The sequence below is a fragment of the Hippopotamus amphibius genome, chromosome 11 (genome assembly GCF_030028045.1).
Source record: "Hippopotamus amphibius kiboko isolate mHipAmp2 chromosome 11, mHipAmp2.hap2, whole genome shotgun sequence".
Lineage (NCBI taxonomy): Eukaryota > Metazoa > Chordata > Mammalia > Artiodactyla > Hippopotamidae > Hippopotamus > Hippopotamus amphibius.
In genome coordinates, this window is record NC_080196.1 from 71,915,879 (window position 1) to 71,942,485 (window position 26,607).

General features: G+C 34.8%; 1 protein-coding gene across 9 annotated transcripts in view; it reads left to right on the forward strand.

Moving 5' to 3' along the window:
* Positions 1-26,607, forward strand: part of SS18 (SS18 subunit of BAF chromatin remodeling complex) — a 79,587-nt gene that overhangs the window by 47,202 nt on the left and 5,778 nt on the right. For 7 of the 9 annotated variants that reach the window (XM_057698409.1, XM_057698416.1, XM_057698408.1 and 4 more), the window contains 5 exons: positions 11,050-11,217; positions 11,884-11,988; positions 14,845-14,937; positions 15,645-15,767; positions 18,067-18,200. In XM_057698409.1, the coding sequence (XP_057554392.1) occupies positions 11,050-11,217; positions 11,884-11,988; positions 14,845-14,937; positions 15,645-15,767; positions 18,067-18,200 (623 nt within the window). The remainder of the gene's footprint in view (positions 1-11,049; positions 11,218-11,883; positions 11,989-14,844; positions 14,938-15,644; positions 15,768-18,066; positions 18,201-26,607) is intronic. The other 2 variants (XM_057698417.1, XM_057698415.1) reach the window with 2 other exon arrangements.

Here is a 26,607-nt window from a genome sequence, read left to right on the forward strand (position 1 = left end):
TCTTAGCTTTGAAAATGAAATTAAGGGGAAAAAATAACTTGTCTAAAAATCTTGTCATTGTATTTGGGAGTCTGACTGAAATTAATCCAAAGGATAGATATCTTACACATTTTCAATTTATCATTTTGATTGTTTAAAAAATGAAGAAGTAGCCTGCCAATTTATACTCATAGTTCCAATATAAAAAGGCACATTGTGTACTAGTGTTATTGTAAAAGTATTATTTCTAGCAATGAAATTACAGAATCTCTTTGGACATCATTAATTCTTTAAAAGCTGTTTTTAGCTTTTAAACTTTTACTGAAAAAATTAAAAAAAAAAACCAAATTAATGCAAAGGCTAATATAATAAAAACATGTAGACCTACCACACAAAACATGTCATTTCAAAAAGCCACACAAAAAGTTGGCCCCATTAAATTTACTGATTATATATTACTGTGTTCATGCTCATTAAAAAAAACTTCAAAGGTTACTATTTTTTTAGTTTTAAAAGAAAGATGAGCTTATATGACAATGGCATTGTAACTGGTGTCTACTTTCAGTTGTAGTTTTATATGTATCTATGAATTGAGGAAGTTGAAATATCTTTTAATTCAGCATTTAGATTTATTATTATAGCAGAACATTTTCCTCTAAGTTCTCTTATGAGGACTACTGCTTTTAGGTGAAAGGTTTAGCAAGTTTTTAATGTTAATTTCTTTCTTAAACTGCTAGCAAAATGTTGTAAATAGTCAATCCAACAAACTTTCAGTGTTCTTGTCACCATGATCCAGATAAAATTCAGTGGTGATCACTTTGAAGTTTAGGAGTATGACCTGGGTCTTCTTACATATTGGATCTACTCACTCATGTAGAGAGTGTCAGCTCCATTAGAATTCAGAAAGCTCATGGAAAGGGAGAAGTTTGCCTCTTTTGTTTCACACTTTTGTTCTGGTGCCTAGAATAAAACCTGAGGGTAGGCATACAAATCTGTCTCTTCAGTGAATAGGAATTGAAACCAAATGTTATGTGATAATCCGGAAAGACAGAGTTAGTGCCTTAAAGATGTTTCTTTAAAAGTGAAGTTAGAGTAGTAAGGCTTTCTGGAGCAGCAGTTAGCATTTGGTCAGCATATTTTTCATTCCCAGGCGTTAGTGATTATAGCTTTCCACATTTAACACCATTTTACTTACTTATTACATATTTGAATATACGGATTTTCACAAATTGTTATATTTGTGTTAAAGCATATATTTCACAAGTTCCAGGTATGATATATAATTCTTCAGACTTGGATCCAAGTCTTGGCCCCATAGACTACTGTGTGTGGGATCTCTGACTAACTTACTGAGTTTCTTTAAGTAAGATTAAGTGAGATGATGCATTTAAAAATCCTAATCCAGTAATTGTTTGTATATTTTACATAAAATCAGTTAGAATAAACAAGGTTGGCTTTTTTTTGTAATAACAAAGACTTGAGATCAATTTATTGGCTATTGTCTTTTTTAACCGTAAGATCTAATTTATTTCTAGCTTTAATTTTGTTTGAATAGTATTAAGAAAGTCTTGATTCATTTAGCTAATAAGTTGCAAGTGATAGTGATCTGATCTAGAGGCTTCACATTAGAGAAGTGGGAAATTTTTCTCTCAGTACCTTACTTATGTGAATATGAAGGGCAGAAAGTATGTATGAGCAGAGCCAGGATCGTTATACTTACTCTTATTGTACAGTGGTTTATTCTCTGATCAGAGCTGTACCACATCTTTGGGTTTGTAGCTATGGTATTATCCTCATTCTGGGCATGAGGAAACACATCCTGTGGAAACACAGGCAGGCCTGGTGTGGCATGAACCGCTGTTACCACACTGTAGTTCAATAACACCTGGTTCCGAACAGCATGGTTCAGAGTTCATTTACTGTGGTATGTTAACTGTGGGTAGTTGCATAAAGCACGCACTTGGCTGCTGTTTCCTCAGTCCACAGATCACTGCATTTATGAGTGTCTTGATGGATGCTCACTCTCGTCACTTTCAGGTTCTGTCAGTGATTGATTGCTGTTCATCCAGCGGTTTTGCACATACAGCAAAGCATGGAGTTGTGTTGCTACCTTGGATCCCAGAGATACTAATTATTGAATTATCTATTTTACAAAAATAGGTAATTCAAAGAGGGACTTGGCCAACAAAGATAAAAGTCTATCAAAGAAATGAAAAGTAATATGGCTGTAAATAAATCCAAATCTTTGTAAGTAGAGTTACAGAAGGAATTGCTGACCTTAGGAATGTTGACTGCTGCCATTTGAGAGACTCTAGATCTGTACTGCAGGCCCTTAGTGGAGGTGAACTCACTGATGTAAATGAGAAAACTGGGTGTGATGAAAGAGTGAAGATGTCCCAGAGAAAGCAAGACTAGCAAAATACTTCGTATTAAGGGAAGTCTTGGAGACGTTCCATAACACTGAAAGCACAACGGATAAAATGCTGGAAGTTGATCTGTACTTAAAAAGAATATGACAGGGACTTCCCCGCTGCTCCAGCGGTTTAAGACTCCACGCTCCTAATGCAGGGGTCCCAGGTTCCATCCCTGGTCAGGAAACTAGATCCCACATGCCACAACCAAAGATCCCACGTGCTGCAACTAAAGACCTGGTGCAGCCAAATAAATACATTTTTTTTTTAAAAAAGGAGTATGACAATTTGCCAAGCTATAGAAAAGACTGTAGCTCCGAATCATCAGTTACATCATGACAGTTTGGAACTAGCATTTTTTTGAACTAAGATGGGAAGATATTAAATCATGTTTGTATACTGATAGGAATGATCCAGTGGAGAGAGGGAGGTTGATGCTGCAAGACAGAGGAAAGGGACAATTACAGGAGCAATGTATTTGAGCTGCTGTGAGGAGTTTGAGGTCACAGTCCCCAAGACTGCTGTCACCTCTGAATCTAGCCAACTGCAGAGTTACAGGGAACAGTCCCCAAGATGGGCCTCACATCTGACACCAATTACAAGTCTGGGGTTCTCAGAACCACTCTTGGGTTCAGTGATTTGCTGCAAAGACTCACAGAACTCACTGAAAGTTGTTATGCTTAGAGTTATGATTTATTACAGTGAAAGAATACAGATTAACATCAGCCAAGGGAGAAATCCAGATGTATGAACGCAGTTTCTTTCCTCATGCAGGCAGGATGCATTGGTCTCCTGGTCCGGTGTGTGATAGTACGCACAGAGTATTGTTAACCAGGGGAGTTCACTTGAGCCTCAGTCAGTGTTGGGGCTCCATTATGTAGATTTGATTGATTGATTGATTGATTGCTCGCAGTGTTAATCTCAGTCTCTTGTCTCTCTGGGCACGATCCAAAGCTCCCTCCAACCAGATCCAGGAGCTTTAGGAATCCTCAATTTAATAAATTTCGTAAATCTTCAGTATAAAAAAGCACTGTGAAATTATACTGAATTTTTCTCCTTTCAAGTACAACATTAAAGAAATCTACAAATGAAAGAATTATTTCAAATATTTTGTTCCATAGAAATATCATGTTTACCTCCACAGTGGATTTGAATGAGTGAGAATTGTATATATGCTCATCTCTCTTCACTGTTAAAATTGGTAAATCAACATTGCTAATATTGCAAGTTTCTTTTTGTTACAGTTTAGGTATATAGAACCATTACATTGTAGTTCAGACTAGATGTTTTGTTTAAACATTTGATCATTATTGCTGTATTGGATGAGTTTTCCAAGGTTGTACTTTTTCCCCCATTGATGACATTTTTCTGGTTATAAAATATTTAATATGAAAAATTTGGGAAAAAAGGAAAAGCACAGAACAAAATAAAATCACCTATGTAATCTTGCTCTACAAGTTTTAAATTACTCCACAGACAGGGTGCAGTCCACTTATGGATAGTAAGCAGCCTATATTTAGGCTCTTTGTAGCAGCAGTTTGAATACGTGTAATTACATAGTTATTTGTAAATATCTGTTTAATTATTTTTCCCTAGACTCTTTAAGTTCTGTAAAGTCAGGAACTGTGTCATGTTTTGTTCACTATTTTATACTATTTGTTAACTGATAGGTTAGCTAGATTTCCTGCTTCTGTAACAAATTAGAAAACTAGCATCCCCCTCTGCTGTACTGTCACCCATTGGCTGTCATTCCAGGAATGAACCAAAGAAGGAACTGTCAGTTGCTGTCAGAGAAAACAGGTGATTGTCAGTTGTACCAACACCTTGCAGGTTTGGGAGACAGAATCCTGGGGAATTTCTGTTCAACAGATTATAAGCTTAGTTTCATTATGACTCATTTTAAAATATTTTTAATTTTGGAATAATAGGTTTACAGGAAGTTGCTGAGGTAATATACCTATGTATCCTCTTTGCAATCATCTTTAAGCCCTGGCAACCACTGTTGCTCTTCTCTCCATTTCTATTATTTTGTCTTTTTCAGAATGCTACATAAATGGAATCATACAGTGTGCAACCTTTTGAGATTGGCTTTTTTTTTTACTCAGCGTGATTAATATTTATTCAAGTTGTTGTGTGTATGAGTTGTTCATTCCTTTTTACTGCTGAGTAGTATTCCATGCTATGGCTGTATCACAGTTTGTTTAACCATTGATCTATTGAGGGACGTTTCAGTTGTTTCCAGTTTTTGGCTTTTACAAATAAAGGTGCTCTGAACAGTCATGTATATGATCATGTTTTTATTTGGACATAAGTTTTCATTTCTCTGGGATAAATTACCAAGAATGCTGTTGTATTGCTGGGTCATATGATGTTATATATTTAGTTTTTTTAGAAACTGCCAAACTGATTACCAAAGTAACTGTACCATTTTACCATCCCACTAGCAATGTGTGAGAGATCTGTTTTCTCCAAATCCTTGCCAGCATTTGGTATTGTCAATTTTATTTTTTATCTTAGCTGTTCTAAAAATGTGTAGTAGACTACATCTCACTGTGGTCTTAATTTGTATCTCCCCAATGGCTACTGATACTGAACATCTTTTCATGTGCTTATTTGCCATCTGTATATCCTCTTCAGTGAAATGTCTATTTATGTCTTTTGCCCATTTTCTAGTTGAATTATTTTTTAACTGTTGAGTTTTGAAAAGTCTTTATATATTCTTCTAGGATTAATTTACAATTTTTCTCCCAACTTTTTTTAATGTAAAATTTCAAACATACAGAAAACTTGAAGGAATGGTACCTGTATACTTGCCTCCTGTATTCTACAGTTAATATTTTACTAAATTTGTTTATCATCTGTCTATCCATCTACTCATCCATTAATGGCATCTTCTTTTTCAAAATGCATTTCAGAGTAATTTGCAGATATTAGTACACTTTACCCATGAATACCTTAGTCTGCATATCATTAGTGCTCAACTTTAAAAAATTTTTCATTTTTCTTTTAATAGTTTTTTCTTTAGGTAATATTTACATACAATGAAATGCACAAATCTTAAGTATCATTCACTGGGTTTTGACATAATTGTAACATTTACTTTGTGGGACTCGTTTTATATCACTAACACCCTAAGTGCCCTTATGGGATGCAGTTCTACTCCAGTTTAAACATTTTGTATAAACCATAAACTAGCGTCTTTTATGGTAAAAGGGGACAACTGATTACTTTTTCCATCAGACCTCTATCTCAGTGTGTGATCCTAAGACTGCCAGGATCAGAATCACCTGGGGTACTTGTTAAAACAGAATTTGTCTGCTCAACCCCATACCTGCTAAATCAGAATTTCTAGGGGTAAATTTTAGAAATTACATTTTACAAGCATTCCAAGTCATGCTTATTTACAGTCCATTCCCTCAGTTTTTCTGGGCAGGATAATTTCTTCTGTACCTGATGGTTCATAACTTCTCAGCTTTCATGATAAGTGACACAAAGCTTTATGTTCTAATATAGTCCATCTCCATGGCTTTCTACTTGGGTAAGATAGGACCTTATTTTCACAACAGCTTGTCACCTGTGTCCCATAAATCTAGAGCTATTGGAATTCATTTCAGTCTACAGTGGATATTTAACAGTGACTTTGTTTTTGAATTAATATTATTGTATAGTATAGTTGAAACTATTTAGAGAAGTTGGCTAAGAAATTGCCTAGCTTTTTGCTTTGCTGGATTTATTAAGCCACAACACATCGCTTTTCCAATTTTCGATCACTAGAAAGCTACATACATAATCTAATTCTCAGACTACTTTGTAGAGATTCCTGTGATTTAGAATTATGCCCTTGAGAATCCAGGACTTCTGAACTAAGCATTATCGACATTTTGAGCTGCATAATTCTTTGTTGTGGGGGCCTGTCCTGTGCATTGTGAGATATTTAGCAGTATTTCTGTCCTGTACCCACTAGGTGGCAGTAGCAACTCCCCCACGCCAGTTGTGACAACCGAAAATGTCTCCAAACTTTACTGAATGTCCCCTGGGGGACAAAATCACCCACAGCTGAAAATCACAGCCTTAAGAAATGATTACTGTAAGGAATTACATGTAAGGATAGTCTGTGCTACTAAAGAAACTAACAACAATAACAAAAATTGTTGATACTACATTTCACAACTTTTTAATACTTTCATGAGATTTCTCTAAAAACTTCATGTTATGAAAAATTTGAATTTCTTAATGAACTGTTCTTTTTACTAGATAAAATCTGTCATGGTTCTATTTCTTTATTGGTGTCTAGGAAATTCAGCTAAGTTTGTACTAATTATCAGTGACTTTACTAAGCTTCTGGGATTTTCTTAGTTACTTGGCTCTTGTTCTTTTATCCTTGGTGTTGTATCTAAATGTCTTATCATGAACTGCTTAAAACTCTTGATGAGGACAGATATACGTTTTAGGTACGTGAAGAATCCTATTCACTTTAAATGGTTAATAGGTAGTGGGTTAGCTGATTGAATTTACTGAAATACAGGGATTTTTTTCTTGTAAATAAACCATTAGTAATACATTAAAATGAGAGCTGTAAATGGTTTAGTTTGAGACTGAATGGTTAAGGAGCAAGTAGTAAAATGTGAGTAGTAGATGATGAAATATAAACAAGATAGGCTTGGAGTGGGTCTTATCTACACGGTTTCGTGGTCAGTCTTACTGTAACATAAGAGATAATAGATGAAGTGGAGAAACTTCTTGTATTCTAGGATTTTATTATTATAGTGATAATGTTACATAGAACTGTTTTTCTGGGAGATACTACATGGGAGAAGTATGATTTGACTTCGGAGAGGAGGTACACATAATGGTTAAGAGCATGGCTTTAGAGTTGTCACCATTTCCTAGCAGTGCAACTTTAGGTAAGATTTTTAATGCTTGTATGCCTTAAGTTTTCTTACTTGTAAAGTGAAGTTAATAACAATACTACCTGTTCCATAAGGTTTGAGGAGGATGAATAATAGACATAAAACACTTAGCTTAATGCCTGGCCCATCATAAGTGCTCATTAACTGTTAGCTGTCATTTTTATCCTTCATTTAAAATAGTTCATAGATCAATGATATGATTTATAGAGTTTTAGTGTATTGGTTTGCCTCTCAAGATGTGAATATATATGCGTATATGTGTGTATATATAGAGAGAATTTTTTTAAATTATATAATTCTAAATTCTTCGCAGATTATTTAAGACTTATTGTTATCTTTATAGTTGTCTTTAAAAAATTCTCCTTTTGAACAGTGTGAGGTAAAACTAAGCATTAACTGTCTCACTGGAGCAAAGAATTCCAGTAATGTAAGATATGGTGATTTGGGAATATTTTACATGTGTTGAAGGTATAGGACATTGTTTCCATAAGGTATCTGTTAGGGTATAAAACTCAGAATGGAAAGAAATAATGTGGTGATGTACAATTGTTACATGTCTTTTTAAAACATTTTTACAAAAGCATATTCTAGGTAATTAAGACATTAGTAGGATCTTTGTGTATATCACACTTTTTAATGCATCTTAGCATCAGAATGATTTATGTAAAAGATGAAGAATAACCTTTAAGCATATAGTAATGTGTGAGGTCACCGTACGAAATGGTTTTAATAGACTAATTTTATAATCTTCATTCTGTAGCACAAATTTTTAGAACTTATTTTGGGGTAACCTTTTGAGATTTAGCTCTTTTATTTCCATTAGTATCTCAAGGGATAACACACATTTACTTGCCAGTGTAGCATATTTCATTATCATAAGAAAAATAATATGCTTCCTAAACAATCAGAATTGAAGTCATAATTTTTTTTAATGGATAGGGCTTCAAGGAAAAAGATGAAAAGTACCATGTTTTAGCAGCGCCGTCCTCCTCCTTTCTCTGCCGTTTTAGGCTTGATCCTGAATGATGTCAAGGATCCTTAGAGGGAGAGAAGCGACAGAGAATAAAAGAAGGGTGGTAATTGAGCTCTTTGGGATTGGAACTGCTGACAGTCCCAAAAGATAAAGCACAAGTGGCATGGTCTTTTCTATCTAGGGCTTAAGCTAGAATTACTTTTCTCCTTTACTGCAAAGCTTGGAATTTTGTTGTTATTTTATCCTTTTGGATTTTCCCCCAGCTACTATATTTTTTTGCTTTCTTTCTCCTTTACTTTTTATTTTTATTTATTTATTTATTTATTTTTGGGGGGGGCACACGGGCTTAGTTGCTCTGTGGCATGTGGGATCTTCCTGGAGCAGGGATCGAACCCATGTCCTCTGTATTGGCAGGTGGATTCTTAACCACTGCGCCACCTAGGAAGCCCCTCTCCTTTACTTTTAATTTTGCTTCCAGTACCTATTATATGTTTTAATTTTATAGTTATCTTCTGTTAAGACAAGAGGTCTTTAATCAGAAGAAAGACAAGGCAAAACTTTCATTTACTGAAAATGAATTCTATAAATGGCCAATCCTGCTGCCTGTTATATTATGAATGCTAGTATTCAGTATTTTATTATATACAAAATACATTTTAAAAATTGTAACCTCAATTAAAGTAGTTAGTGTTTTGGAACTTTTTTATTGCATAATTTGCTTCCGAACTACTAAATTTGATATAGCTTGAGTAGAGGCAGTGGAGAACAGTGGAATAAATGTGCTTTTGAAATCAAACTTGAGTTTGTCTGATTCCCAGTCGATATCTCTTAGCTTATATAATCTTTTTTTAATAAATTTATTTATTTTATTTATTTATTGGCTGTGTTGGGTCTTCGTTGCTGCACACGGGCTTTCTCTAGTTGCTGCAAGCGGGGGCTACTCTTCATTGTGGTGCGCAGGCTCCTCATTGTAGTGGCTTCTCTTGTTGTGGGGCATGGGTCCTAGGCGCATGGGCTTCAATAGTTGCGGCACATGGGCTCAGTAGTTGTGGCTCACAGGCTCCAGAACACAGGCTCAATAGTTGTGGCGCACGGGCCTAGTTGCTCCGTGGCATGTGGAATCTTCCCCAGGCAGGGCTCGAACCCTTGTCCCCTGCATTGGCAGGCGGATTCTCCACCAGTGTGCCACCTAGGAAGTCCAGCTTATATAATCTTGATCTTTGGATTCTTTGGCTAAAAATTTGACAATTCGGATCCTCACCTTTGGTAGTTGTTAGTTGGTTACATGAAATAAACATGAAAGCATGTCTGGTAGTGTTAACTGCATTCTGTGTCAAGTTCTCTTCCCCTCCACTTTCCCGAACCACCTTATCCCTACTATTAAGAGTTTATTTCCTTGTTGAAAAAAAAGCCCCAGAGTAACCTTTGAAAGGTTAATTTTATGGCAAAATTAGAAGGAAAAAGGAATTTGAAAAGAAGTAGAAGATCAGAAGAAGGCAAATAGAAAAGAGTTAGCTCTGATAAAGTACTTCGTTAGATACAGTTCTTCAAACTGGAAAAGTGTGAGTTGTTTCCGCTTATATCATTGCTGCTATTGTAGGTCAATAACTGAGGTGGGCGTGTTTTGTTTTGAATTTTTATATAAATAAACAATGAACTTTTTGGCTCATCTGGGCAATTTTGCATGTAAAACCTTTCTAGTTGTTTACCTTTTGTACTTAGTTCTTAAGTTTTCCTCAAGTCAGTAAAGGGGGGAGTATGTAGCTATTTAAGAGGTAAACTGGGGGATGACTCATACTTCTCAGACAGTAATGGTTATAATGGTAGAATGATGAGCTCCCCACACCATAGCTTAGCCCAGTGAACCTCTGAGGTGCTTACTTTGTTAGATGGCAACACAGAACTTTATGGCCACTGTTGATTATATCATGTGATATATTTTTACTGTTGCCAGTGTGATACTATAGCAGTGGTAGTTTGGCTACCTCCATATGGCTCACTTTGGAAACCGTGTAGTTCTGATTTCTAAGTCTATAGCTTATTGTAGTTCTCTGCCTAGGTGTTTTTGATTGTGTATATGTGCATTGTTAGAGCTTATTAAGAAGCATTGTACAGCCTTCTAATTTCAGGAAGATCTTTATAGTTTATAAATCTTAAAGTTGGAAAAAGGAAAGAAGACCCTTAAATTTTTGTTTTAAAATTGTTTATGAAATTCCACCAATATAAGTAGTATATTTATAAATGTGTGTGTAGTTTTCCCTGTCTATCATTATATAATGAGTGGGCGTTGAAAAGGAAAAAAAAAAATGGACACCCAGAAATTAGATTTCCTTCCATTGGCTTGACTACTGATTTGCTGTGTGATTTTGTGGTTTACTTTGTTTTGGCATATTTTCTTATGTAGCATAAGGATTCTATCTTCTCTAGAAAGATTGTATAGATAAATATTATATAGTACATAATAAAAAATATATACATTCAGGATGTTCATATGTTGTATCCACTCTGTTTTTTCTTTTTTTAGAAATTGCTACAATATTCCTCCAGTGGAATTCACATCAGCTGCCATGGATTACTTGTTTCCCCTTGTTTGCAGATTATTTTATGCATGTGAACAATAATTCAAAGATTTGTTTTTATTACTTGAAGTCAGTTTATTTTGCAATAAATTATATAGTTTGGGGATTATATAATAATAAAAGATTTTTGTATTTCTCTTAAAATGTTAACATTATATGCAGAAAAATCATGTGTGTAATGTTTTGTCTGTTTTCAGGCCCAATGATGCACCAGCAGCCCCCTTCTCAACAATACAATCTGCCGCAGGGAGGCGGGCAGCACTACCAAGGCCAGCAGCCGCCTATGGGAATGATGGGTCAGGTTAACCAAGGCAACCATATGATGAGTCAGAGACAGATTCCTCCCTATAGACCACCGCAACAGGGTACGATCCCATTTGGAAAATTTTTAACAGTAGTCGAAAGGCTTTAAATTTTAACTAACTTTTCATATAGGCAAAATCAGAGCCTTTTGTTTCTTGATTTTTTTAAATTCATAGTTTATTATTTTTCTTAAAAGGTAGTGGGTATAGTAGGCACAAAGGGTCACAAAAAGTGGATATGAACTTCCTTTTATAATAAAAGCTTTCTTTTATTCTTTTCTGGGAAAAGTTTATGTCATAAAATTTTATGTCAAAACCTTACTAATTTAGAGCAGAAAATACTGTCTTACTTTTGAGAAGTTACGAAATATATGGTCAGAAACAAACCGTAATTTATTTCAAACTACTCTAATATCAAAATAAAAGGAAATTAATTTTCTTCCAGTTTGAATCTCTTTTTAAGAAGTTAGTGTTTGTCTTTTTTAGTTGGTATTGTTTGATATTGCATGTATGGTCTTAACATTAATTTTTGTGAAATGTGGTGTGTGGTATTGCTGTGTGTTTGTGTATGTGTGTGTATACAAATAGTCAAAAGTATCTGAAATGCCAAAGCATGGGAGGGGAATCAACAGCTGAGAAATAATCTCTCATAACATCAGATTAGATGGAAAGCCTTTGAATGACATAGAGAACAAATTATTTACATCTTGACTGGTTGTGGTTTTTCAGGCCCACCACAGCAGTACTCAGGCCAGGAAGACTATTATGGGGACCAATACAGTCATGGTGGACAAGGTCCTCCAGAAGGCATGAACCAGCAATATTACCCTGATGGTAATCTCTCCTAATGTTAACTTTCCCATTTTCTATCCCTGCCCAGTATTAATGTAGGTAGCTACTCAAAACATTCTAATCAGAATGAAGAAACTAACAATATGTTTCTTCCAAATTTAGAAACACTTCAGTAATCTAAAGCATCAATGATAGCATTAGTTTATAATCTATTTTAAAGTATATTTTGTTTGGTTATTCCATATTAGTACCATCAGGAATTGTGATCTGTCATTGGAATCCTTTCTTATGTAAAAGAGGATCCTTTTATATTTGAAATTGTTCATTTGAACCAAAGCAAGTGTTACTAATTTACTTTTTTAAATAACAGCTTTATTGAGGTAATTCATATACCATAAAGTTCACCCATTGGTTTACTCTCATGCATTGTATAAATACAAAGAGAATATATTTTTGAGTATTCTTCCAAGTTTCATCATGTTAATGTTGCATATGTCTCAAAGAACTATGTTTATATACATTAGCCTTTGCATTTGAGAAAGATTTTAGAGGCTGAATTATATCCATAATATAGCTGTTTACAGAGTTAGTAGGATAGAAGCATTTGGAAACCAGATTTTAACTTTAGTTTAATGGTATTTTTATTTTTTAGTGGGAAGGTGGCTTGTGAAAAAGTGGTCAGTAAAAGATGTACTGTGCTTAGTAGTAATCCAAGCATACAAGCAGGCTTTCAGCATACAGTTCCTTGTTTTCCTGTATGTTTGAAAACTTTATGATACAGTGTTGAAGAAAAAATAATCCAAATACATAAAATTGATCAAATAGAGGTGGTTATTCGCATTACAAAATGAGCTGTCTTGTTTGGAAGGACTTGCCAAAATCTTCGTTTATATTAAACTCCCTTGATATATTTAAGGTAAACTACTTAACAGAAAACTTGGGCAACCTAGGAACTTCAAGCTAAAGTGTTGGGACCATTTGACTAGAAGCTAATGTAAGCTAGAACAAAGATGTAATTTGGTGTATTTAAAAAATAATTTTGTCCACTACTTTTTATCAGTGTATAAAGCATAAGTGGTATAAGGATGTTGGTTTTTTTCCTGCAAAGATTCTGCTTTTACAGGCAGAGCAAACGCTCACCTGTAGAATTTTGCATACAAAATATGTTTGTTAGTGGTAGTGATATGTATGGATAATTCTGGTTAGAAAACAACATATTTTTTTTTTAATCTGTTTTGCTTGCCCTGAGTTATTTAGAATTTGGGGTTTTGTTTTTTTTTCTTTTTCCTTTCACATGTAGACATTGTATTTTTTTTTAATGAAAAACTTTACATTTATAGACTAGATATTTTAAAGAAATGAAATCTAGGTTGTTAAATATACATTAGGAAGTCTGCTGAAAAGAAATGATGGTTTTGTTTAATTTTTAAAATACATTTTAAGTAATTGAGTTGAATTAAACACTGTTATTTTGATCCTGAGTATTTCCTGAAATGTGAAATCTATTTTATAAATATGAACTTTCTATTCAAAATAGAGATGTTATTTTTGTAAATAGCAGAACTTTAAGGTTGCTATAAATAATTCATTTTATTACATAATGGAATTTTAAAATTTAAATGGTATCATTTTTGCATAGATGTGTATTAATATATTTGTTTGATGTTTACACAGAGTATTCCATTTATAACAATTAATTTTCTTAAACAGCTTTAGATATTTTCTTATTATTGTTTAGAAATTTATGCCAATAAATATGTAGATTAGGGGTTGGCAAACTTTATTCGGTAAAGGGCCAGGAGGTAATTGTTTTAGTCTTTGCAGATCATATGGTCGTGGTCTCAACTACTGAACTCTTGTGGTAGCATGAAAACAGCTATAGAAAATATGAATATATATGAAAGTTTCCAGTGAAACTTTCTTTACAAAAACAGGCCACTGGCTGTATTTAGACTGCAGACCATAGTTTGCCAATCAGTAATATAGATATTTATGAGGTGGTCTGGGAACATTGGAATTTTAGAGTAATGAGTATGGAGTATTATATTTATTCATAACTATATTCCTTCTTCCTTAATTAGGTATACTTCTAAAATTTAGTTCAGATTTTAGCTAACTAAAAGGTTATTTCCTGCAATTTCTTTGGGCAACTTAGTTAAAAGGACTAGAGTATTGATTTCATTAAAGTTTAGTCATCTTGCAGGTGCCTTAAAATTAAAGGTGCCTTAAAATTAAAGGTGTACTCTAGCACTTAACACACTATTAATTTTGTGAAGGTATATGTTTATGATACTCTAGAAATATTTTCTAAAGGCTTCTAGAATGGCAGCATTAAGCAGTATATTTTTGCATCTGAAAATACTTTGAGATACATATACTTTAAGCAAGTTAATAGAAAATTGAAAAATTTGTTTCAGTTTCTTTTAGGGTAAAAAAAACTTGTGGAACTCTTTTATATTTTGCATTGCTTTAGCATATGCTGTGGAATTGGCGACCAACAGAACAGGTGTTTGACAAAATATGATAATCACTTCCTTTGTTCATTCTAATTTAATTCAAGTTATTTACATGTGAAAGGCCTAAATGCTTTCATTCTCTCTTTTTTTTTAAAAATAGAAGATAAAGTTTTTTTTTTCCCTCCTTGATGAGGATTATCAGAGTTAAGAATAAGTGTAATGTTTCTAACATTGTTTTTTGCTTTAAAAAAAATTTGCACGTTATCTCAATATGAAAACAATCACATTTGGTAAATATTTGGCTAATGCAGTTGAAATTATTTTTTATGTATTTCCATTTCTTTTTCTTTTTTTTCAATTTTATCTGAAAGTTTAAATATATTTAGGGTTTTCACTCAGTGGCCATTAACGTTTCTTCCTGTCTCTTGTCGAATTGATGTAGGTCATAATGATTACGGTTATCAGCAACCGTCGTATCCTGAACAAGGCTACGATAGGCCTTATGAGGATTCCTCACAACATTACTACGAAGGAGGTATCTATATACCTTCACACACATACACATATATATCCCCTCCTACAGGAACGAAAATTCTTGCATAAGACAACTTCTACCCACGCAAAGCTCTTGTAGAATACTAGTTGCTGGCTGTCTTGAAAGTTACAGGGAGCCTAGAACAGTCAAAATAATTTCCTTACAAATATTTAAAATGTATAACCATGACTTGTCATTTCTAACAACAATAAAAAGACTAAAACATTTTTAAATAATTTTTTCCTCAGTGGAAATTTCCTATTTGAACATAAATCCATTGATCCAATTTTTTTTTCTTGTGTGTGTCTACATATGTATGATTTTACATATAAGTTTAGTGCCTTTAGGAAACAGCTTGCTGATCTTGTGTAGCTAGTGTGTGCTCTTGTAGCTGTCTTTAATTTTGTCTTTTTTATTTTATTTAGCATAGTCATGATCTTATGACTGTGATGTTCCAGTAAATGTAATGCTCGTATGGCAGAGACGCTGAAAATGCTGCAGTTCAACCTTGCAAAATTGGCTTTAACTGCAGTTTGTTTGGCCGAAATCCTTCTGTTTGGTTTGAGTTTTTTCTTTGTTTTGTTAACTTTTAAAAATCAATATGGCATTTCATTTTGTTCTTGTGTTGTTGGCTATGCATCTTAGAGGAAAAAAGTTAACTAAGCAAACGTCTCATTTTTTTTTCCTCTTCTCCAATTATCCTGTAGGAAATTCACAGTATGGCCAACAGCAAGATGCTTACCAAGGACCACCTCCCCAGCAGGGATACCCACCCCAGCAGCAGCAGTACCCAGGGCAGCAGGGCTATCCAGGACAGCAGCAGGGCTACGGTAATGGCTTACTGCTGTTTATTTTTGTCGCCAAAACATGTGATGATTACTCTTTTATAGTTGGAAGTGGATACTTAATGTTTATTTTTCTAAGAATTATTTTTGAAAATTCACAATTTTAGCTTAGCCTGTTACTAGAGTGTTTATTTAAAATGTTGTTCTTAAACTAGTAATCTGTTTAAAAAGAAACATAAACTAGAGATGGTTCATTGACCAAAGGTAAGGTATGTAGTCATTTAAAACGAAATCCTTAATGAATTCTTAAACCTGTTGGGCATTCACAACCAGCCGATGGCTTTGTATGTGCTCGGAAAACTGACAGGTTGGGTGATTATTAACAACATCTACATAACCTGCTTGGCAAATTTGTTTCTGAAACTAATGACTGTTACCGTGAAAAATAACATTGATCTTTTAGTTTACAAATGAGATCTGTTTGGAATGGATAAAGAAAATGTTTTCGTCATTCTCTATTAAGATAGCAGTAGATACATTCATAAGGGTATATTTATTGCAGGTATGTATCTTACAGTTTGGGGGAAGTATAGCCATCTTTTCTTATTGTATACTCACTGTAATGACTACTAGTTGGCTATCTGAGTGTTAGATAGGGGGTGAGGAATGATACAGACCTGATGTCTCAGGCTTAAATTTCAGGCTTCTATCACTACTTTAGGTATAAGAAAATAAGGTTCCTGCAGTAGGAGAAGTAGCTGCTTAATCTGACATCATTTCTTGCTAACATGGTCTCTTTTTACATCGGTAATGTCTTATTATTTTTATTCTGCTATTAGTTTAAACTCTGCTATTATTATGGGCACCTCTCTCCACCTGTGATAGCAAATCTAAGAACCAGGATTAGGCTGAAATTCTCTTGTATCTTCGACATAAGCACTGAAATTCAGGTATTGGGAGTCAGGCATTTTCCCCAAAATGATCAGTTCTGGTTCCATAATTCCAGATATGACTTTAGAAATATTTCATGTATTTCTTGTCTTTACAAAGGGACTTTCTTTCTCCTCTCAAGTGGCACTTCCATTTCATGAGTATTGACTATTTGTACATTTAATAAATAGGGTGTTCTGGTTTTATTGTGTTTGCATGAAAACAAATATTATGTGGATCAGTCAGGTAAGTTTATTGCTTTAAGAGAAATATTATTTTCAGTGGAAAGAGAGTAAAAGAAATTGAGTAATTTTGGTTGAAGTAGTTAAATACTGTTTTTGTCAGACATTGGGCACCCTAAAGGAGACGTTCCCATTTTGCTTATTATCTATAGGTTTCAGTTGTCAAACTTGCTTCTAATGGAAAATTGAGTTTTAGTAATGGGACATATAATAATTAAACAAAATAGTAGACCGATAGAATTTATTTAAGCTTGAGAATTTACTGTTCTCTTTGACATCTTCCTCCACAATCACTGTTTTTTTAATGACAGGTTTTGAATAGCTGTGATAGAAAACACTTAAGCATCAAAGTTTTTCAGCTTATGCTTTATAAAGCATTCCTTACAACAGACAGTAATAGAGTTTATGAAATAGACATATTTTTTGGCAAACACTTCTTATCTCTGAAAGTTGAAATCATTCATTTATATGGGTTACGTATTAAAGGTGATGGGTACACAGAGTGTAACTTTTGAATCGTGTTTTTTCCACATACAACCTGTGGCTTTTCAAGTCTTCTTTAGTTTCTGTTTGAAAATATCGTGATAACTAGTTTGTCAGTGCAGAGCATAAAGTATTCTTTTGGTGATTACAAATGTAAATCTAGAATTTACATGTAAAATTGTTCTTTGTGATTCTTTTTGTGATTGCAAGTATAAATCTTAGAGTTATACAGCTGTAACTATCACTGATTTCCAAACTTTCTTCAGAGATTACCTCAGTATTTTAATTTGAATCTGCTTCTTGCTTTTTCTTTTACCCCTTGCTTATACTGGTTAACTTTCTAGTAGGAGTATTGATGACTTTCCTCAACATCGTGGAGTTAACCTACTTTACAACTCCTGATTCTCTTTTACTCGTTTTGACATAAAATTTTAACGGCTAACACATAGCACAATGGTTATACTGAATCAAAGTATCTTGGTACCTGGTTTAGTATCCTTACAGTATTTTTACTTATTATAACTTCTGGAATTTATTTCAAAAAGCATTTGAGAAAAATCAGGATATCAAACTATTCTTTTTAGTTTAAAATTGAGAATATCGTAACACCTAATTCTAAACCCTTTCTAGAATTCCAGGGACTTACTGTATTTTCTTCCACGCTTTTGTTTGTCGTAATTATTTTGCAGGTCCTTCACAGGGTGGTCCAGGTCCTCAGTATCCTAACTACCCACAGGGACAAGGTCAGCAGTATGGGGGTTATAGACCAACACAGCCTGGACCACCACAGCCACCACAGCAGAGGCCTTACGGATATGACCAGGTAAGTTACTTGGCCAGCTACTTGACTGACCCATTATTTGCTGACTCTTGATTAGGTTAAATGTTTTTCAGTTGAAGACTCATTTTTCCCTCCTCTTGTTTTACCATACATGAGTTAACAGAAAAAGTATTTCTTTACTCTTGAGTCTTTTCACAGAATGCTGTCACAGTTAGTCATAGTTATTGTAATGCATGATACATGGCGTGTCTCTAGGCACTGACATGTTCATTCGTTCATAGTCTCTCTCTGGTCTTTACCCCCCAGGCATGCTTCCCTTAGCCATCCCACACATTATTCTGTGTCCTAAAGCCCCTAATTTCTCTGATTTCCCTCATGGTTATTGTTCAAGACTGCTTTGACCCATTGAAATGTGGAGTCCATCTAAGTCAGTGCTCTTATTAGCTCTCATCTTCACTTCAGCATGTTCACCCCACTTCCTTCACATCCATGCTGTCCCTTCTCTCTAAGTTCACACTCACCACCTGTCTCTGCTGCCTCCTTCCATACACAAACATATCCATTATCTCAGATATTAATCGTCTTTCTTTCTCCCGTTATCTTTCCTTCTACTACCTTCAAATGTGTGTAAGTGTATCTCCTCCTAAGGTGACTGTATTCTCTTGAACCTAGTATTACCTTCTTTTCATCAGTAAATTTCTCAGACTTAATAATTTGTGCCACAATCCTTGTTTTATGAATCTTCTCATACATACTCTAAATTATTGTTAAAATGATTTATTATGTTGGCAGTTTTTTTTGGATTGATTTCAGGTTTGTCTAATAACTTTCTAATAAGTAGTATCTGATCTGTTCATCACTTAAGGTACCTAAAATTAGGTTACTTTTTAATGTTAGGGTTCCAGGACCAGTGGAGATGGTCTGGTTTGAGGAACAACTGTATGCAGTGCTGATTAGACAGCTCCTGCATGGACACTTTCTAGTTAAGTGGAGAAAATAAGAGAGATAAGAGACTTAAAATAGAAGGATATGGACAGATAAGTAATATTAAAAAAAAATACACCAGAACTAAATCAAAGGATTAGGCAGAAGTTTTATCTAAATTTTAAAAGTAAAATAAATGTTGCCTAGTGAGTATTTAAGGACAAGATCCCTGAGCAGATAATATTTAGGATCCTTCTAATCTACACGTTAACTGTTGAAAAGTGGTCATTTACTCCCTAATTCAACAAATATTTATTAATTTTCTGTGTGTACTGGGCACTGTATTATGTACTAGGTGAGCAAAACAGACCTGGTCATTATGGCTCTTCCTTGACTTCACTTTAGCATTTGGCACATGTTACTATTTTCATTCTTAAGTGGTCTTCTTTAGCTTCTGTATTACTGTACTCTTTTGTTCCTCTTACATTTCCAGTGATTCCTTCTTTATTTTTTACTTGTTTCTCATATTTCTTTTACCTAATCAATTTCTTTTATCAGTCCTTGGCTTAGTGTTTTTTTCTCAGTCTGTCTATTCACTCTGGCTAACATTTTCAGTATCCTTAGCCCACCCTTCTCAATCCAACTTCAGTTCCATTTTCCCAACTGTGTACAGAACATCTTTCTTTGGGTATCTTGCCATTTTCCTCAACTCCATCATTTGCTCTCTAAATCAACATATTTCTAAATCTCCTAAACTTAACATCATTCATTAAGCAAGTGTTTCTCGAGCAACATTTGTATGCCGAGTACCTAAGATGGGACTACATTGGGAAATAAGATTGACATGGACTTGCCCTTGTGAACTTGAGTCTAGGTGGAATACAGACAAGTAAGCAGATGATACAATATAGTGTGAGAAGTCCTTGGTTGAGGAAAGACAAGATTTTTGTGAAAGGGAGCTCCTAACCCAGACATGTATTCCTTGGGAAGTATTATATAAGAGCAAGAGCCCAAGGATGAGTAGGTATTATTAGCCAGCTGGTCGTAGAGAAGAGAAGGGTATTCTAGTCAGAAATAAGTGTACTCACAAAGGACTAGTGTTAAGGTGTGTGGCTCAGTAAAGCAGAAGCATGGGGAAGAAGAGGCAAGAGGGGACAGATGAATTGGGGCCAAATTAGGAGGGCTCTTATAAGCCATATTGGGGAACTTGGGCTTTATCCTGATAATGGTGTGGAGGCTTTAAAGTGTTTTAAGTGATGTATATAAAGTATCTAGTGGTGGCTGGCACTTGGTATACATGATATATGATATATAATATATTCTTTTATCATCATTATAATTATTCCACACCTTAAAGCTCTCAGGAATTTTGGGATTGGACTGTAGGAAAAGACCCATGATGTGGGGGTAGTTGCTGGCCTCATCTTCCTCACTAGAAAAAGCGATGAGGGAGGGGACCATCTTAGCTACTCCAGTGTTGGTAGCCTCCTCACATCTATCTCATGTATCCCCCAGTCCAAACACCTATTGGTCTTTTCATTTTAGGGAAAGTAGTTCACCTCTTCAATATGATTTAAAGCAATGGAAAACTAAGTCTGAAACCCAGTAGAAATCTAATTATAGTGGTTTTTCGGCAGGTAACACTGTGGCAGTGTGCAGGATGAGGGGCATTGAGAGAGAGCCTTGTTCAGGGCTGCTGCCCCTTGCTCAGTCTTTCCATCTCAGTGAACAGCAGCTCAATTCTTCCACTTCCTTAGGCGGAAAACCTGGAGTCATCCTTGACTCCATTCGTTTTGCAAATCAAACATCTTGTCAACCAGCAAATCTCATCACCTCTTCCTTCAAACTACATGTGGTATCTAGCCATTTTTCTCAACTTCCTGCTCTCACCCAAGTCATGGTCACCAGCCTCACTCATCTGGACTGTCACACTGTCCTCCCTCCTGGTCTTCCTGCTTTCCTCCTGGCTCCTCACAGGACCCAAGTGATCTTTTAAAAACACCAATTGGATTAGGCCACCTTTCTCGTCTTAACTGTGTGCTGACTTTCACTCTCACTTAGAGGAGTATCATGGCCTAGAAGGCCCTGCATGACTCGTGTCTCCACCACCTACCCCACCACCTCACCTCTGTATTTATAGCTGCCCTCATTCACTCTGCTTCAGTCACACTGGCCTGTTTGCTGCTCCTCACACACATCAAGCATGTTTCGCCCTCAGAACCTTTGTATATGTTTCTCCCTCTTCTGATGTGTCTTTATTTTTGGTCAATTCAAAATATTTTCTGATTTCACTTTTGATTTCATCCTTGACCCAAGAGTTATTTAGAAGTGTATAATTTAGTTTTCAAATATTTGGGGACTTTCCAGATATTTTTCAGTTACTGTTTCTAGTTTAATTTCATCATCATGATAGAACATACTTGGTATGACTTAAATTGTTCTACATTTATCAAGACTTAACTTTATGGCTCAGAATATGGTCTATGAGGATGTTCTGTAAATGTCAATTAGCTCAAGCTGCTTGATAGTGGTGTTCAAGTCTCCTGTGACTTAACGATTTTCTATTCTATTAGTTATTGAGAAAGGGATATTAAATATTAAATCTCCGGCTATAACTGTGTGTTTGTCTGTATTTCCTTACAGTTCTATTCATTTTTGCTTCATATATTTTAATGCTGCATTTTTTTATATATAAATTTATTTATTTATTTATTTATTTATTTATTTATTTATTTATTTATTTATTTTATTGGCTGTGTTGGGTCTTCGTTGCTGCACACGGGCCTTCTCTAGTTGCAGTGAGCGAGGGCCACTCTTCATTGTGGTGTATGGGCTTCTCATTGCAGTGGCCTCTCCCATTGCAGAGCATGGGCTCTAGGTGCGTGGGCTTCAGTAGTTGTGGCACATGGGCCCAGCAGCTGTGACTCATGGATTCCAGAGTGCAGGCTCAATAGCCATGGTGCATGGGCTCAGTTGCTCCGTGGCATGTGGTATCTTCCCAGGGCAGGGATCGAACCCGTGTCCCCTGCATTGGCAGGTGGATTCTTACCCACTACACCACCTAGGAAGTCCCAGAATGCTACATTTTTAAGGTGCATGTTTTTAGGATTTTTATGTCTTGATTAATGTTTTCCTGTATCATTAGGTAACAACTTTCTTTATCCCTGGCAATATTCTTTGCTCTGAAATCTGTTTGTCCAATAGTACTGATAATATAGTTTTCTTTGGATTAGTACTAGATGATATATATTTTTAATCTTTTTATTTTTAACACATTTGTGCTCTTAATGTTTAAATTGTGTTTCATGAGGGCAGTGTATACTTAGGACTTTTTTTTTTTAAACTGTGTCTATCTTTCAATGGAGGGGTTTGAACATTATATTTAATGTGATTGTGGATAATGGTTAGTCTATCAACTTGATATTTTTTCCCATTTGTCTCTTCTGTTCTTTGTCCTTTTTCCTCATTTTCTCTTATTTTGAATTTTTTTTGTTTTCAAAAAATCGTTTTGGTTAAGATATAATTCATATACCATTCAATTCATCATTTTAAGATGTACCATTCAATGTTGTGGGGGTTTTGTTGTTGTTGTTGCTGTTTTTTAAGTATGTTTATTTCCCTCCAAACACCCAGCCCTAGGAAATAGGTGGTTTACTTTCTGTCTGTATGGATTTTCCTGTTCTGAACGTTTAGGATAAGTGAAGTCATGCAATATGTGGTATTCATGATTGGCTGCTTTCACTTAGTTTTCAGGGTCCATCCATGTTGTATCATGTACCTTTAAGTGGATATTATACCACTTTATATAAAGTATAATAGTTTACTTTCATTTCTTCTCAATTTTTGTGTTATTGTTATAATTTCAACTTGGACATATGTTACAAACCACATAGTGTATGGAATTAATTTTGTTTAAAATATCAGTTTTCCTTTGAAGATACTTAATAAGAAACGAGTCACATATTTACTAATGTACTTACTGTTTCTAGTGCTTTTCATTCCTATGATAGATCCATATTTCCATCTGGTATCATTTTCCTTTCTCAGGAGGACTTCCTTTTAACATTTCTTGTAATGCAGGTCTTCTGGTGATAAATTCCATCAGCTTTTGTACATCTGAAAAGGTCTTTATTTCTCTTTCATTTTGGAAAAAAAAATTTTTTTTTCTTGGTATAAAATTCTAGGTTGATTGTTTTTTCCTTTCATCACTTTACACATGTGGCTCCATTGTCTTCCTTGCTTATGTTATTTCCAAGAAAGTATCTGCTGTTATTCTTATCTTTTGTCTCTGGTAATTAGTATATCTTTTTTTTTAATGACTGTTTTTAAGATTTTTCCCTTTATCAGATTATTTGACTGTTTTCTTCTGCTTGGGGTTTGTATAGCTTCTTGAATTTGTGACTTTATGGCTTTCATCAGATTCGGAGAAATTCTGCCCAAATATTTTTCCTATCTCTACACCTATACTCCTTTCTCTCTTCTCCAGACTCCAGTTACACATATATTTGACTATTTAGAGTTGTGCCATAATTCAATGATCCTGTTTGTTTATTTAATGTTTTAATTCTTTTTTTCTTTGTGTTTCATTTTGGGTAGTTTCTGTAGCTATGTTTTGAAGTTCACTAGTCTTTTCTTGTTAATTGTCTTATCAGCTTTTAATCCACTCGCAGATGTGTTTCATTGCAGACGTATTTCTCATCTGTAGTAGTTTGATATGGGTCTTTTTTATATCTTCCATGTCTCTCCCTAAAGTTTTGAACATGTTGAATACAAGTATGTTAACTGCTTTAATATCCTTTTCTGGTAATTCTAACATCTGGGCCAATTTTGATCTATTGGTCTTTTTCCTTCCTTACTTTGGGTCATATTTTCCTCATCCTTTACATGTGCAATTATTTTTGATTAGATGCCAGAAATTGCGAATATTACTTTTACTTTGAGTGATGGATATACTTGCATTCCTACAAACATTCCTAAGCTTTGTTTGGGGATGCAGTTTAGTAATTTAAAAACAGCTTGATCTTTTGGGGGTTGCTTTTAAGATTTGTTAGGCAGGACCAGACAGTGGTTAGTCCTGGACCAAATATCCCCACTAGTAAGATAAGACCCTTTTGGGTACTCAGCCCACTGACCTTGAATTGTGAGGTTTTTCACTCTGGCTGGTGGGAATAAACACTATTTCTGTTCCTCTGTGAGTGCAGGAATTGTCTCCTCTAATCCTTTTGGGTGTTCTTTTCTCAGACTTGGTTATTTTCCTCGCATGTATTTGCATATCAGTACTATGCTGAATGGTCAAGAGGTTTCCTCTGCAGATCTCCACAGTTCTCTCTGTGCATTTCATTCCTATGATATATGGTATATGTCCTGTGAACTCTAGCTCCTTTTTCCTCTTCAGACTCTAAGCTTTATCTCCTTAACTCAGACCCAGCCTCACTTCCCCTCCATACACTGCAGTGTGGAAACTCTCAGTGCAGTAAGATGTGATAATCGGAGTGCTCACCTCATTTGCTTCCCATTTCTCACAGATTGCTGTTCTTTGTTACCTTCTGTCCTGTGTCTTGAGTGCAAGTATTTCATACATTTTTTGTAGCTTTGTTTTTTTTCCAGGCTGGAGTGTAAATCTCTCTTGACTGGAAACACTTAATTTTTTTAAAATAGACTTTTTTCCCCAGCATTTTTAGGTTCACAGCAAAATTGATAAGAAATTACAGAGAGTTTCCATTTACTCCCTACCCCACACATGCATAGCCTACTCCATCATCAGTGTCCCACACCCTAGTGGTACATCTGTTATAATCAATAAACCTACCACCCCAGGTCCATAACTTACATTATGGTTCACTCTTGGTGTGGTACATTCTGGGCATTTTGACAAATATATAATGACATGTGTCCACCATTATAATATCATAAAAAATGGTTTCATTTCCTTAAAATCTTCTCTGCTCACCTTATTCATTCTTCTCTCCTTCCTAACTCCTGGCAACCACTGATCTACATAGTTTGCCTTTTCCAGAATGTCATACGCTTGGAATCATGTAGTATGTAGCCTTTTCAGATTGACTTTTTACTTAATTATATGCATTTAAAGTCTTCTCATGACTTGATAACGTGTTTCTTTTTGGCACTGAATAGTAGCCCATTGTCTGGCTATACCGTTCATTTATTGAAAGACATCTTAGTTGCTCCCAAATTTTGGCGGTTATGAATTAAGCTGCTATAAACTTCCATGTGCAGGTTTTTGTGTGAGCATAAAATTTCAACTCATTTGGATAAATGCCAAGGAGCGAGCATAATTGTTGGATTATGTGGTAATAGTATGTTTAGTTTTGTTAGAAACTGTGAAACTTTCTTTCATAGTGGCTGTACCGTATTGCATTCTCACCAGCAATGTATGAGAGTTCCTGTCAGTCCACATCCTCATCAGCATTTGATGTTATCAGTGTTTAGAATTTTGGCCATTCTAGTAGATGTGTGGGGTATCTCGTTGTTTCATTTTGCATTTTCTGAGTGACATATGACGTAGACATCTTTTCATATGCTCATTTGCCATCTTTATATCTTTGGTGAGGTGTCTGTTCAGGTCTTTGGCCCATTTTTTAATAGAGTTCTTCATTTTCTTATTGAGTTGTAAGAGTTCTTTGTATAGTTTAGATAACAGTCTTTTGCAAAAACTGCCTTGTTTTCTTGGCTTGTCTTCTCATTTTTTTGATGTCTTTCTCTGGGTAGAGAATTTTAATTTTAGTGAAGTCCAGTTTATCAGTTATTTCTTTCCTGGATCTCGCCTTTGGTGTTGTATATATAAAGTCACTCTATAAACTCAAGGTCATCTACATTTTCTTTTATGTTCTAGAAGTTTTATAGTTTTATATTTTACATTTAGGTCAGAGTCTTATGTGAGTTAATTTTCTGAATTAAGAAAATCTTAATTGTTAAGATTTGTGTCTAGATTCATTTTTTTGTCTCTGGATGTCCAGTTGTTCTAGCACCATTTGCTGAACAAGACTATCTTTGCACTATTGTATTACCTTTCCTCCTTTGCTAAAGATCTGTTGACTGTGTTTCTGTGGGTCTATTTCTGGGCTCTCTGTTCAGTTCTATTGATCTGTTTTTCTCTTCTTTCACCAATACCACATTGTCTTGATTGCTGAAGCTTTATAGTACGTCTTGAAGTTAAATATTGTCATTCCTCTGACTTTGTTCTTTTCCTCCAATATTGTATGGTTATTCTGGGTCTTCTACCTCTCCATATAAATTTTAGAATTATTTTTTCAATATCCAAAAATATTGGATATTGCTGGGATTTTGATTGGGATTGTGTTGAATCTTTATATCAAGTTGGGAAGAACTGACATCTCGACAATATTGATATTCCTATCCATGAACATGGAACATCTCTACATTTATTTAATTCTTTGATTTCTTTCATTAGTTTTTTAGTTTTTCTCTTATAGTTCTATATATTTTTTGTTAAATTTGTACCTAAGTATTTAATTTTGGGGGGTACTCATGTAGATGGTATTGT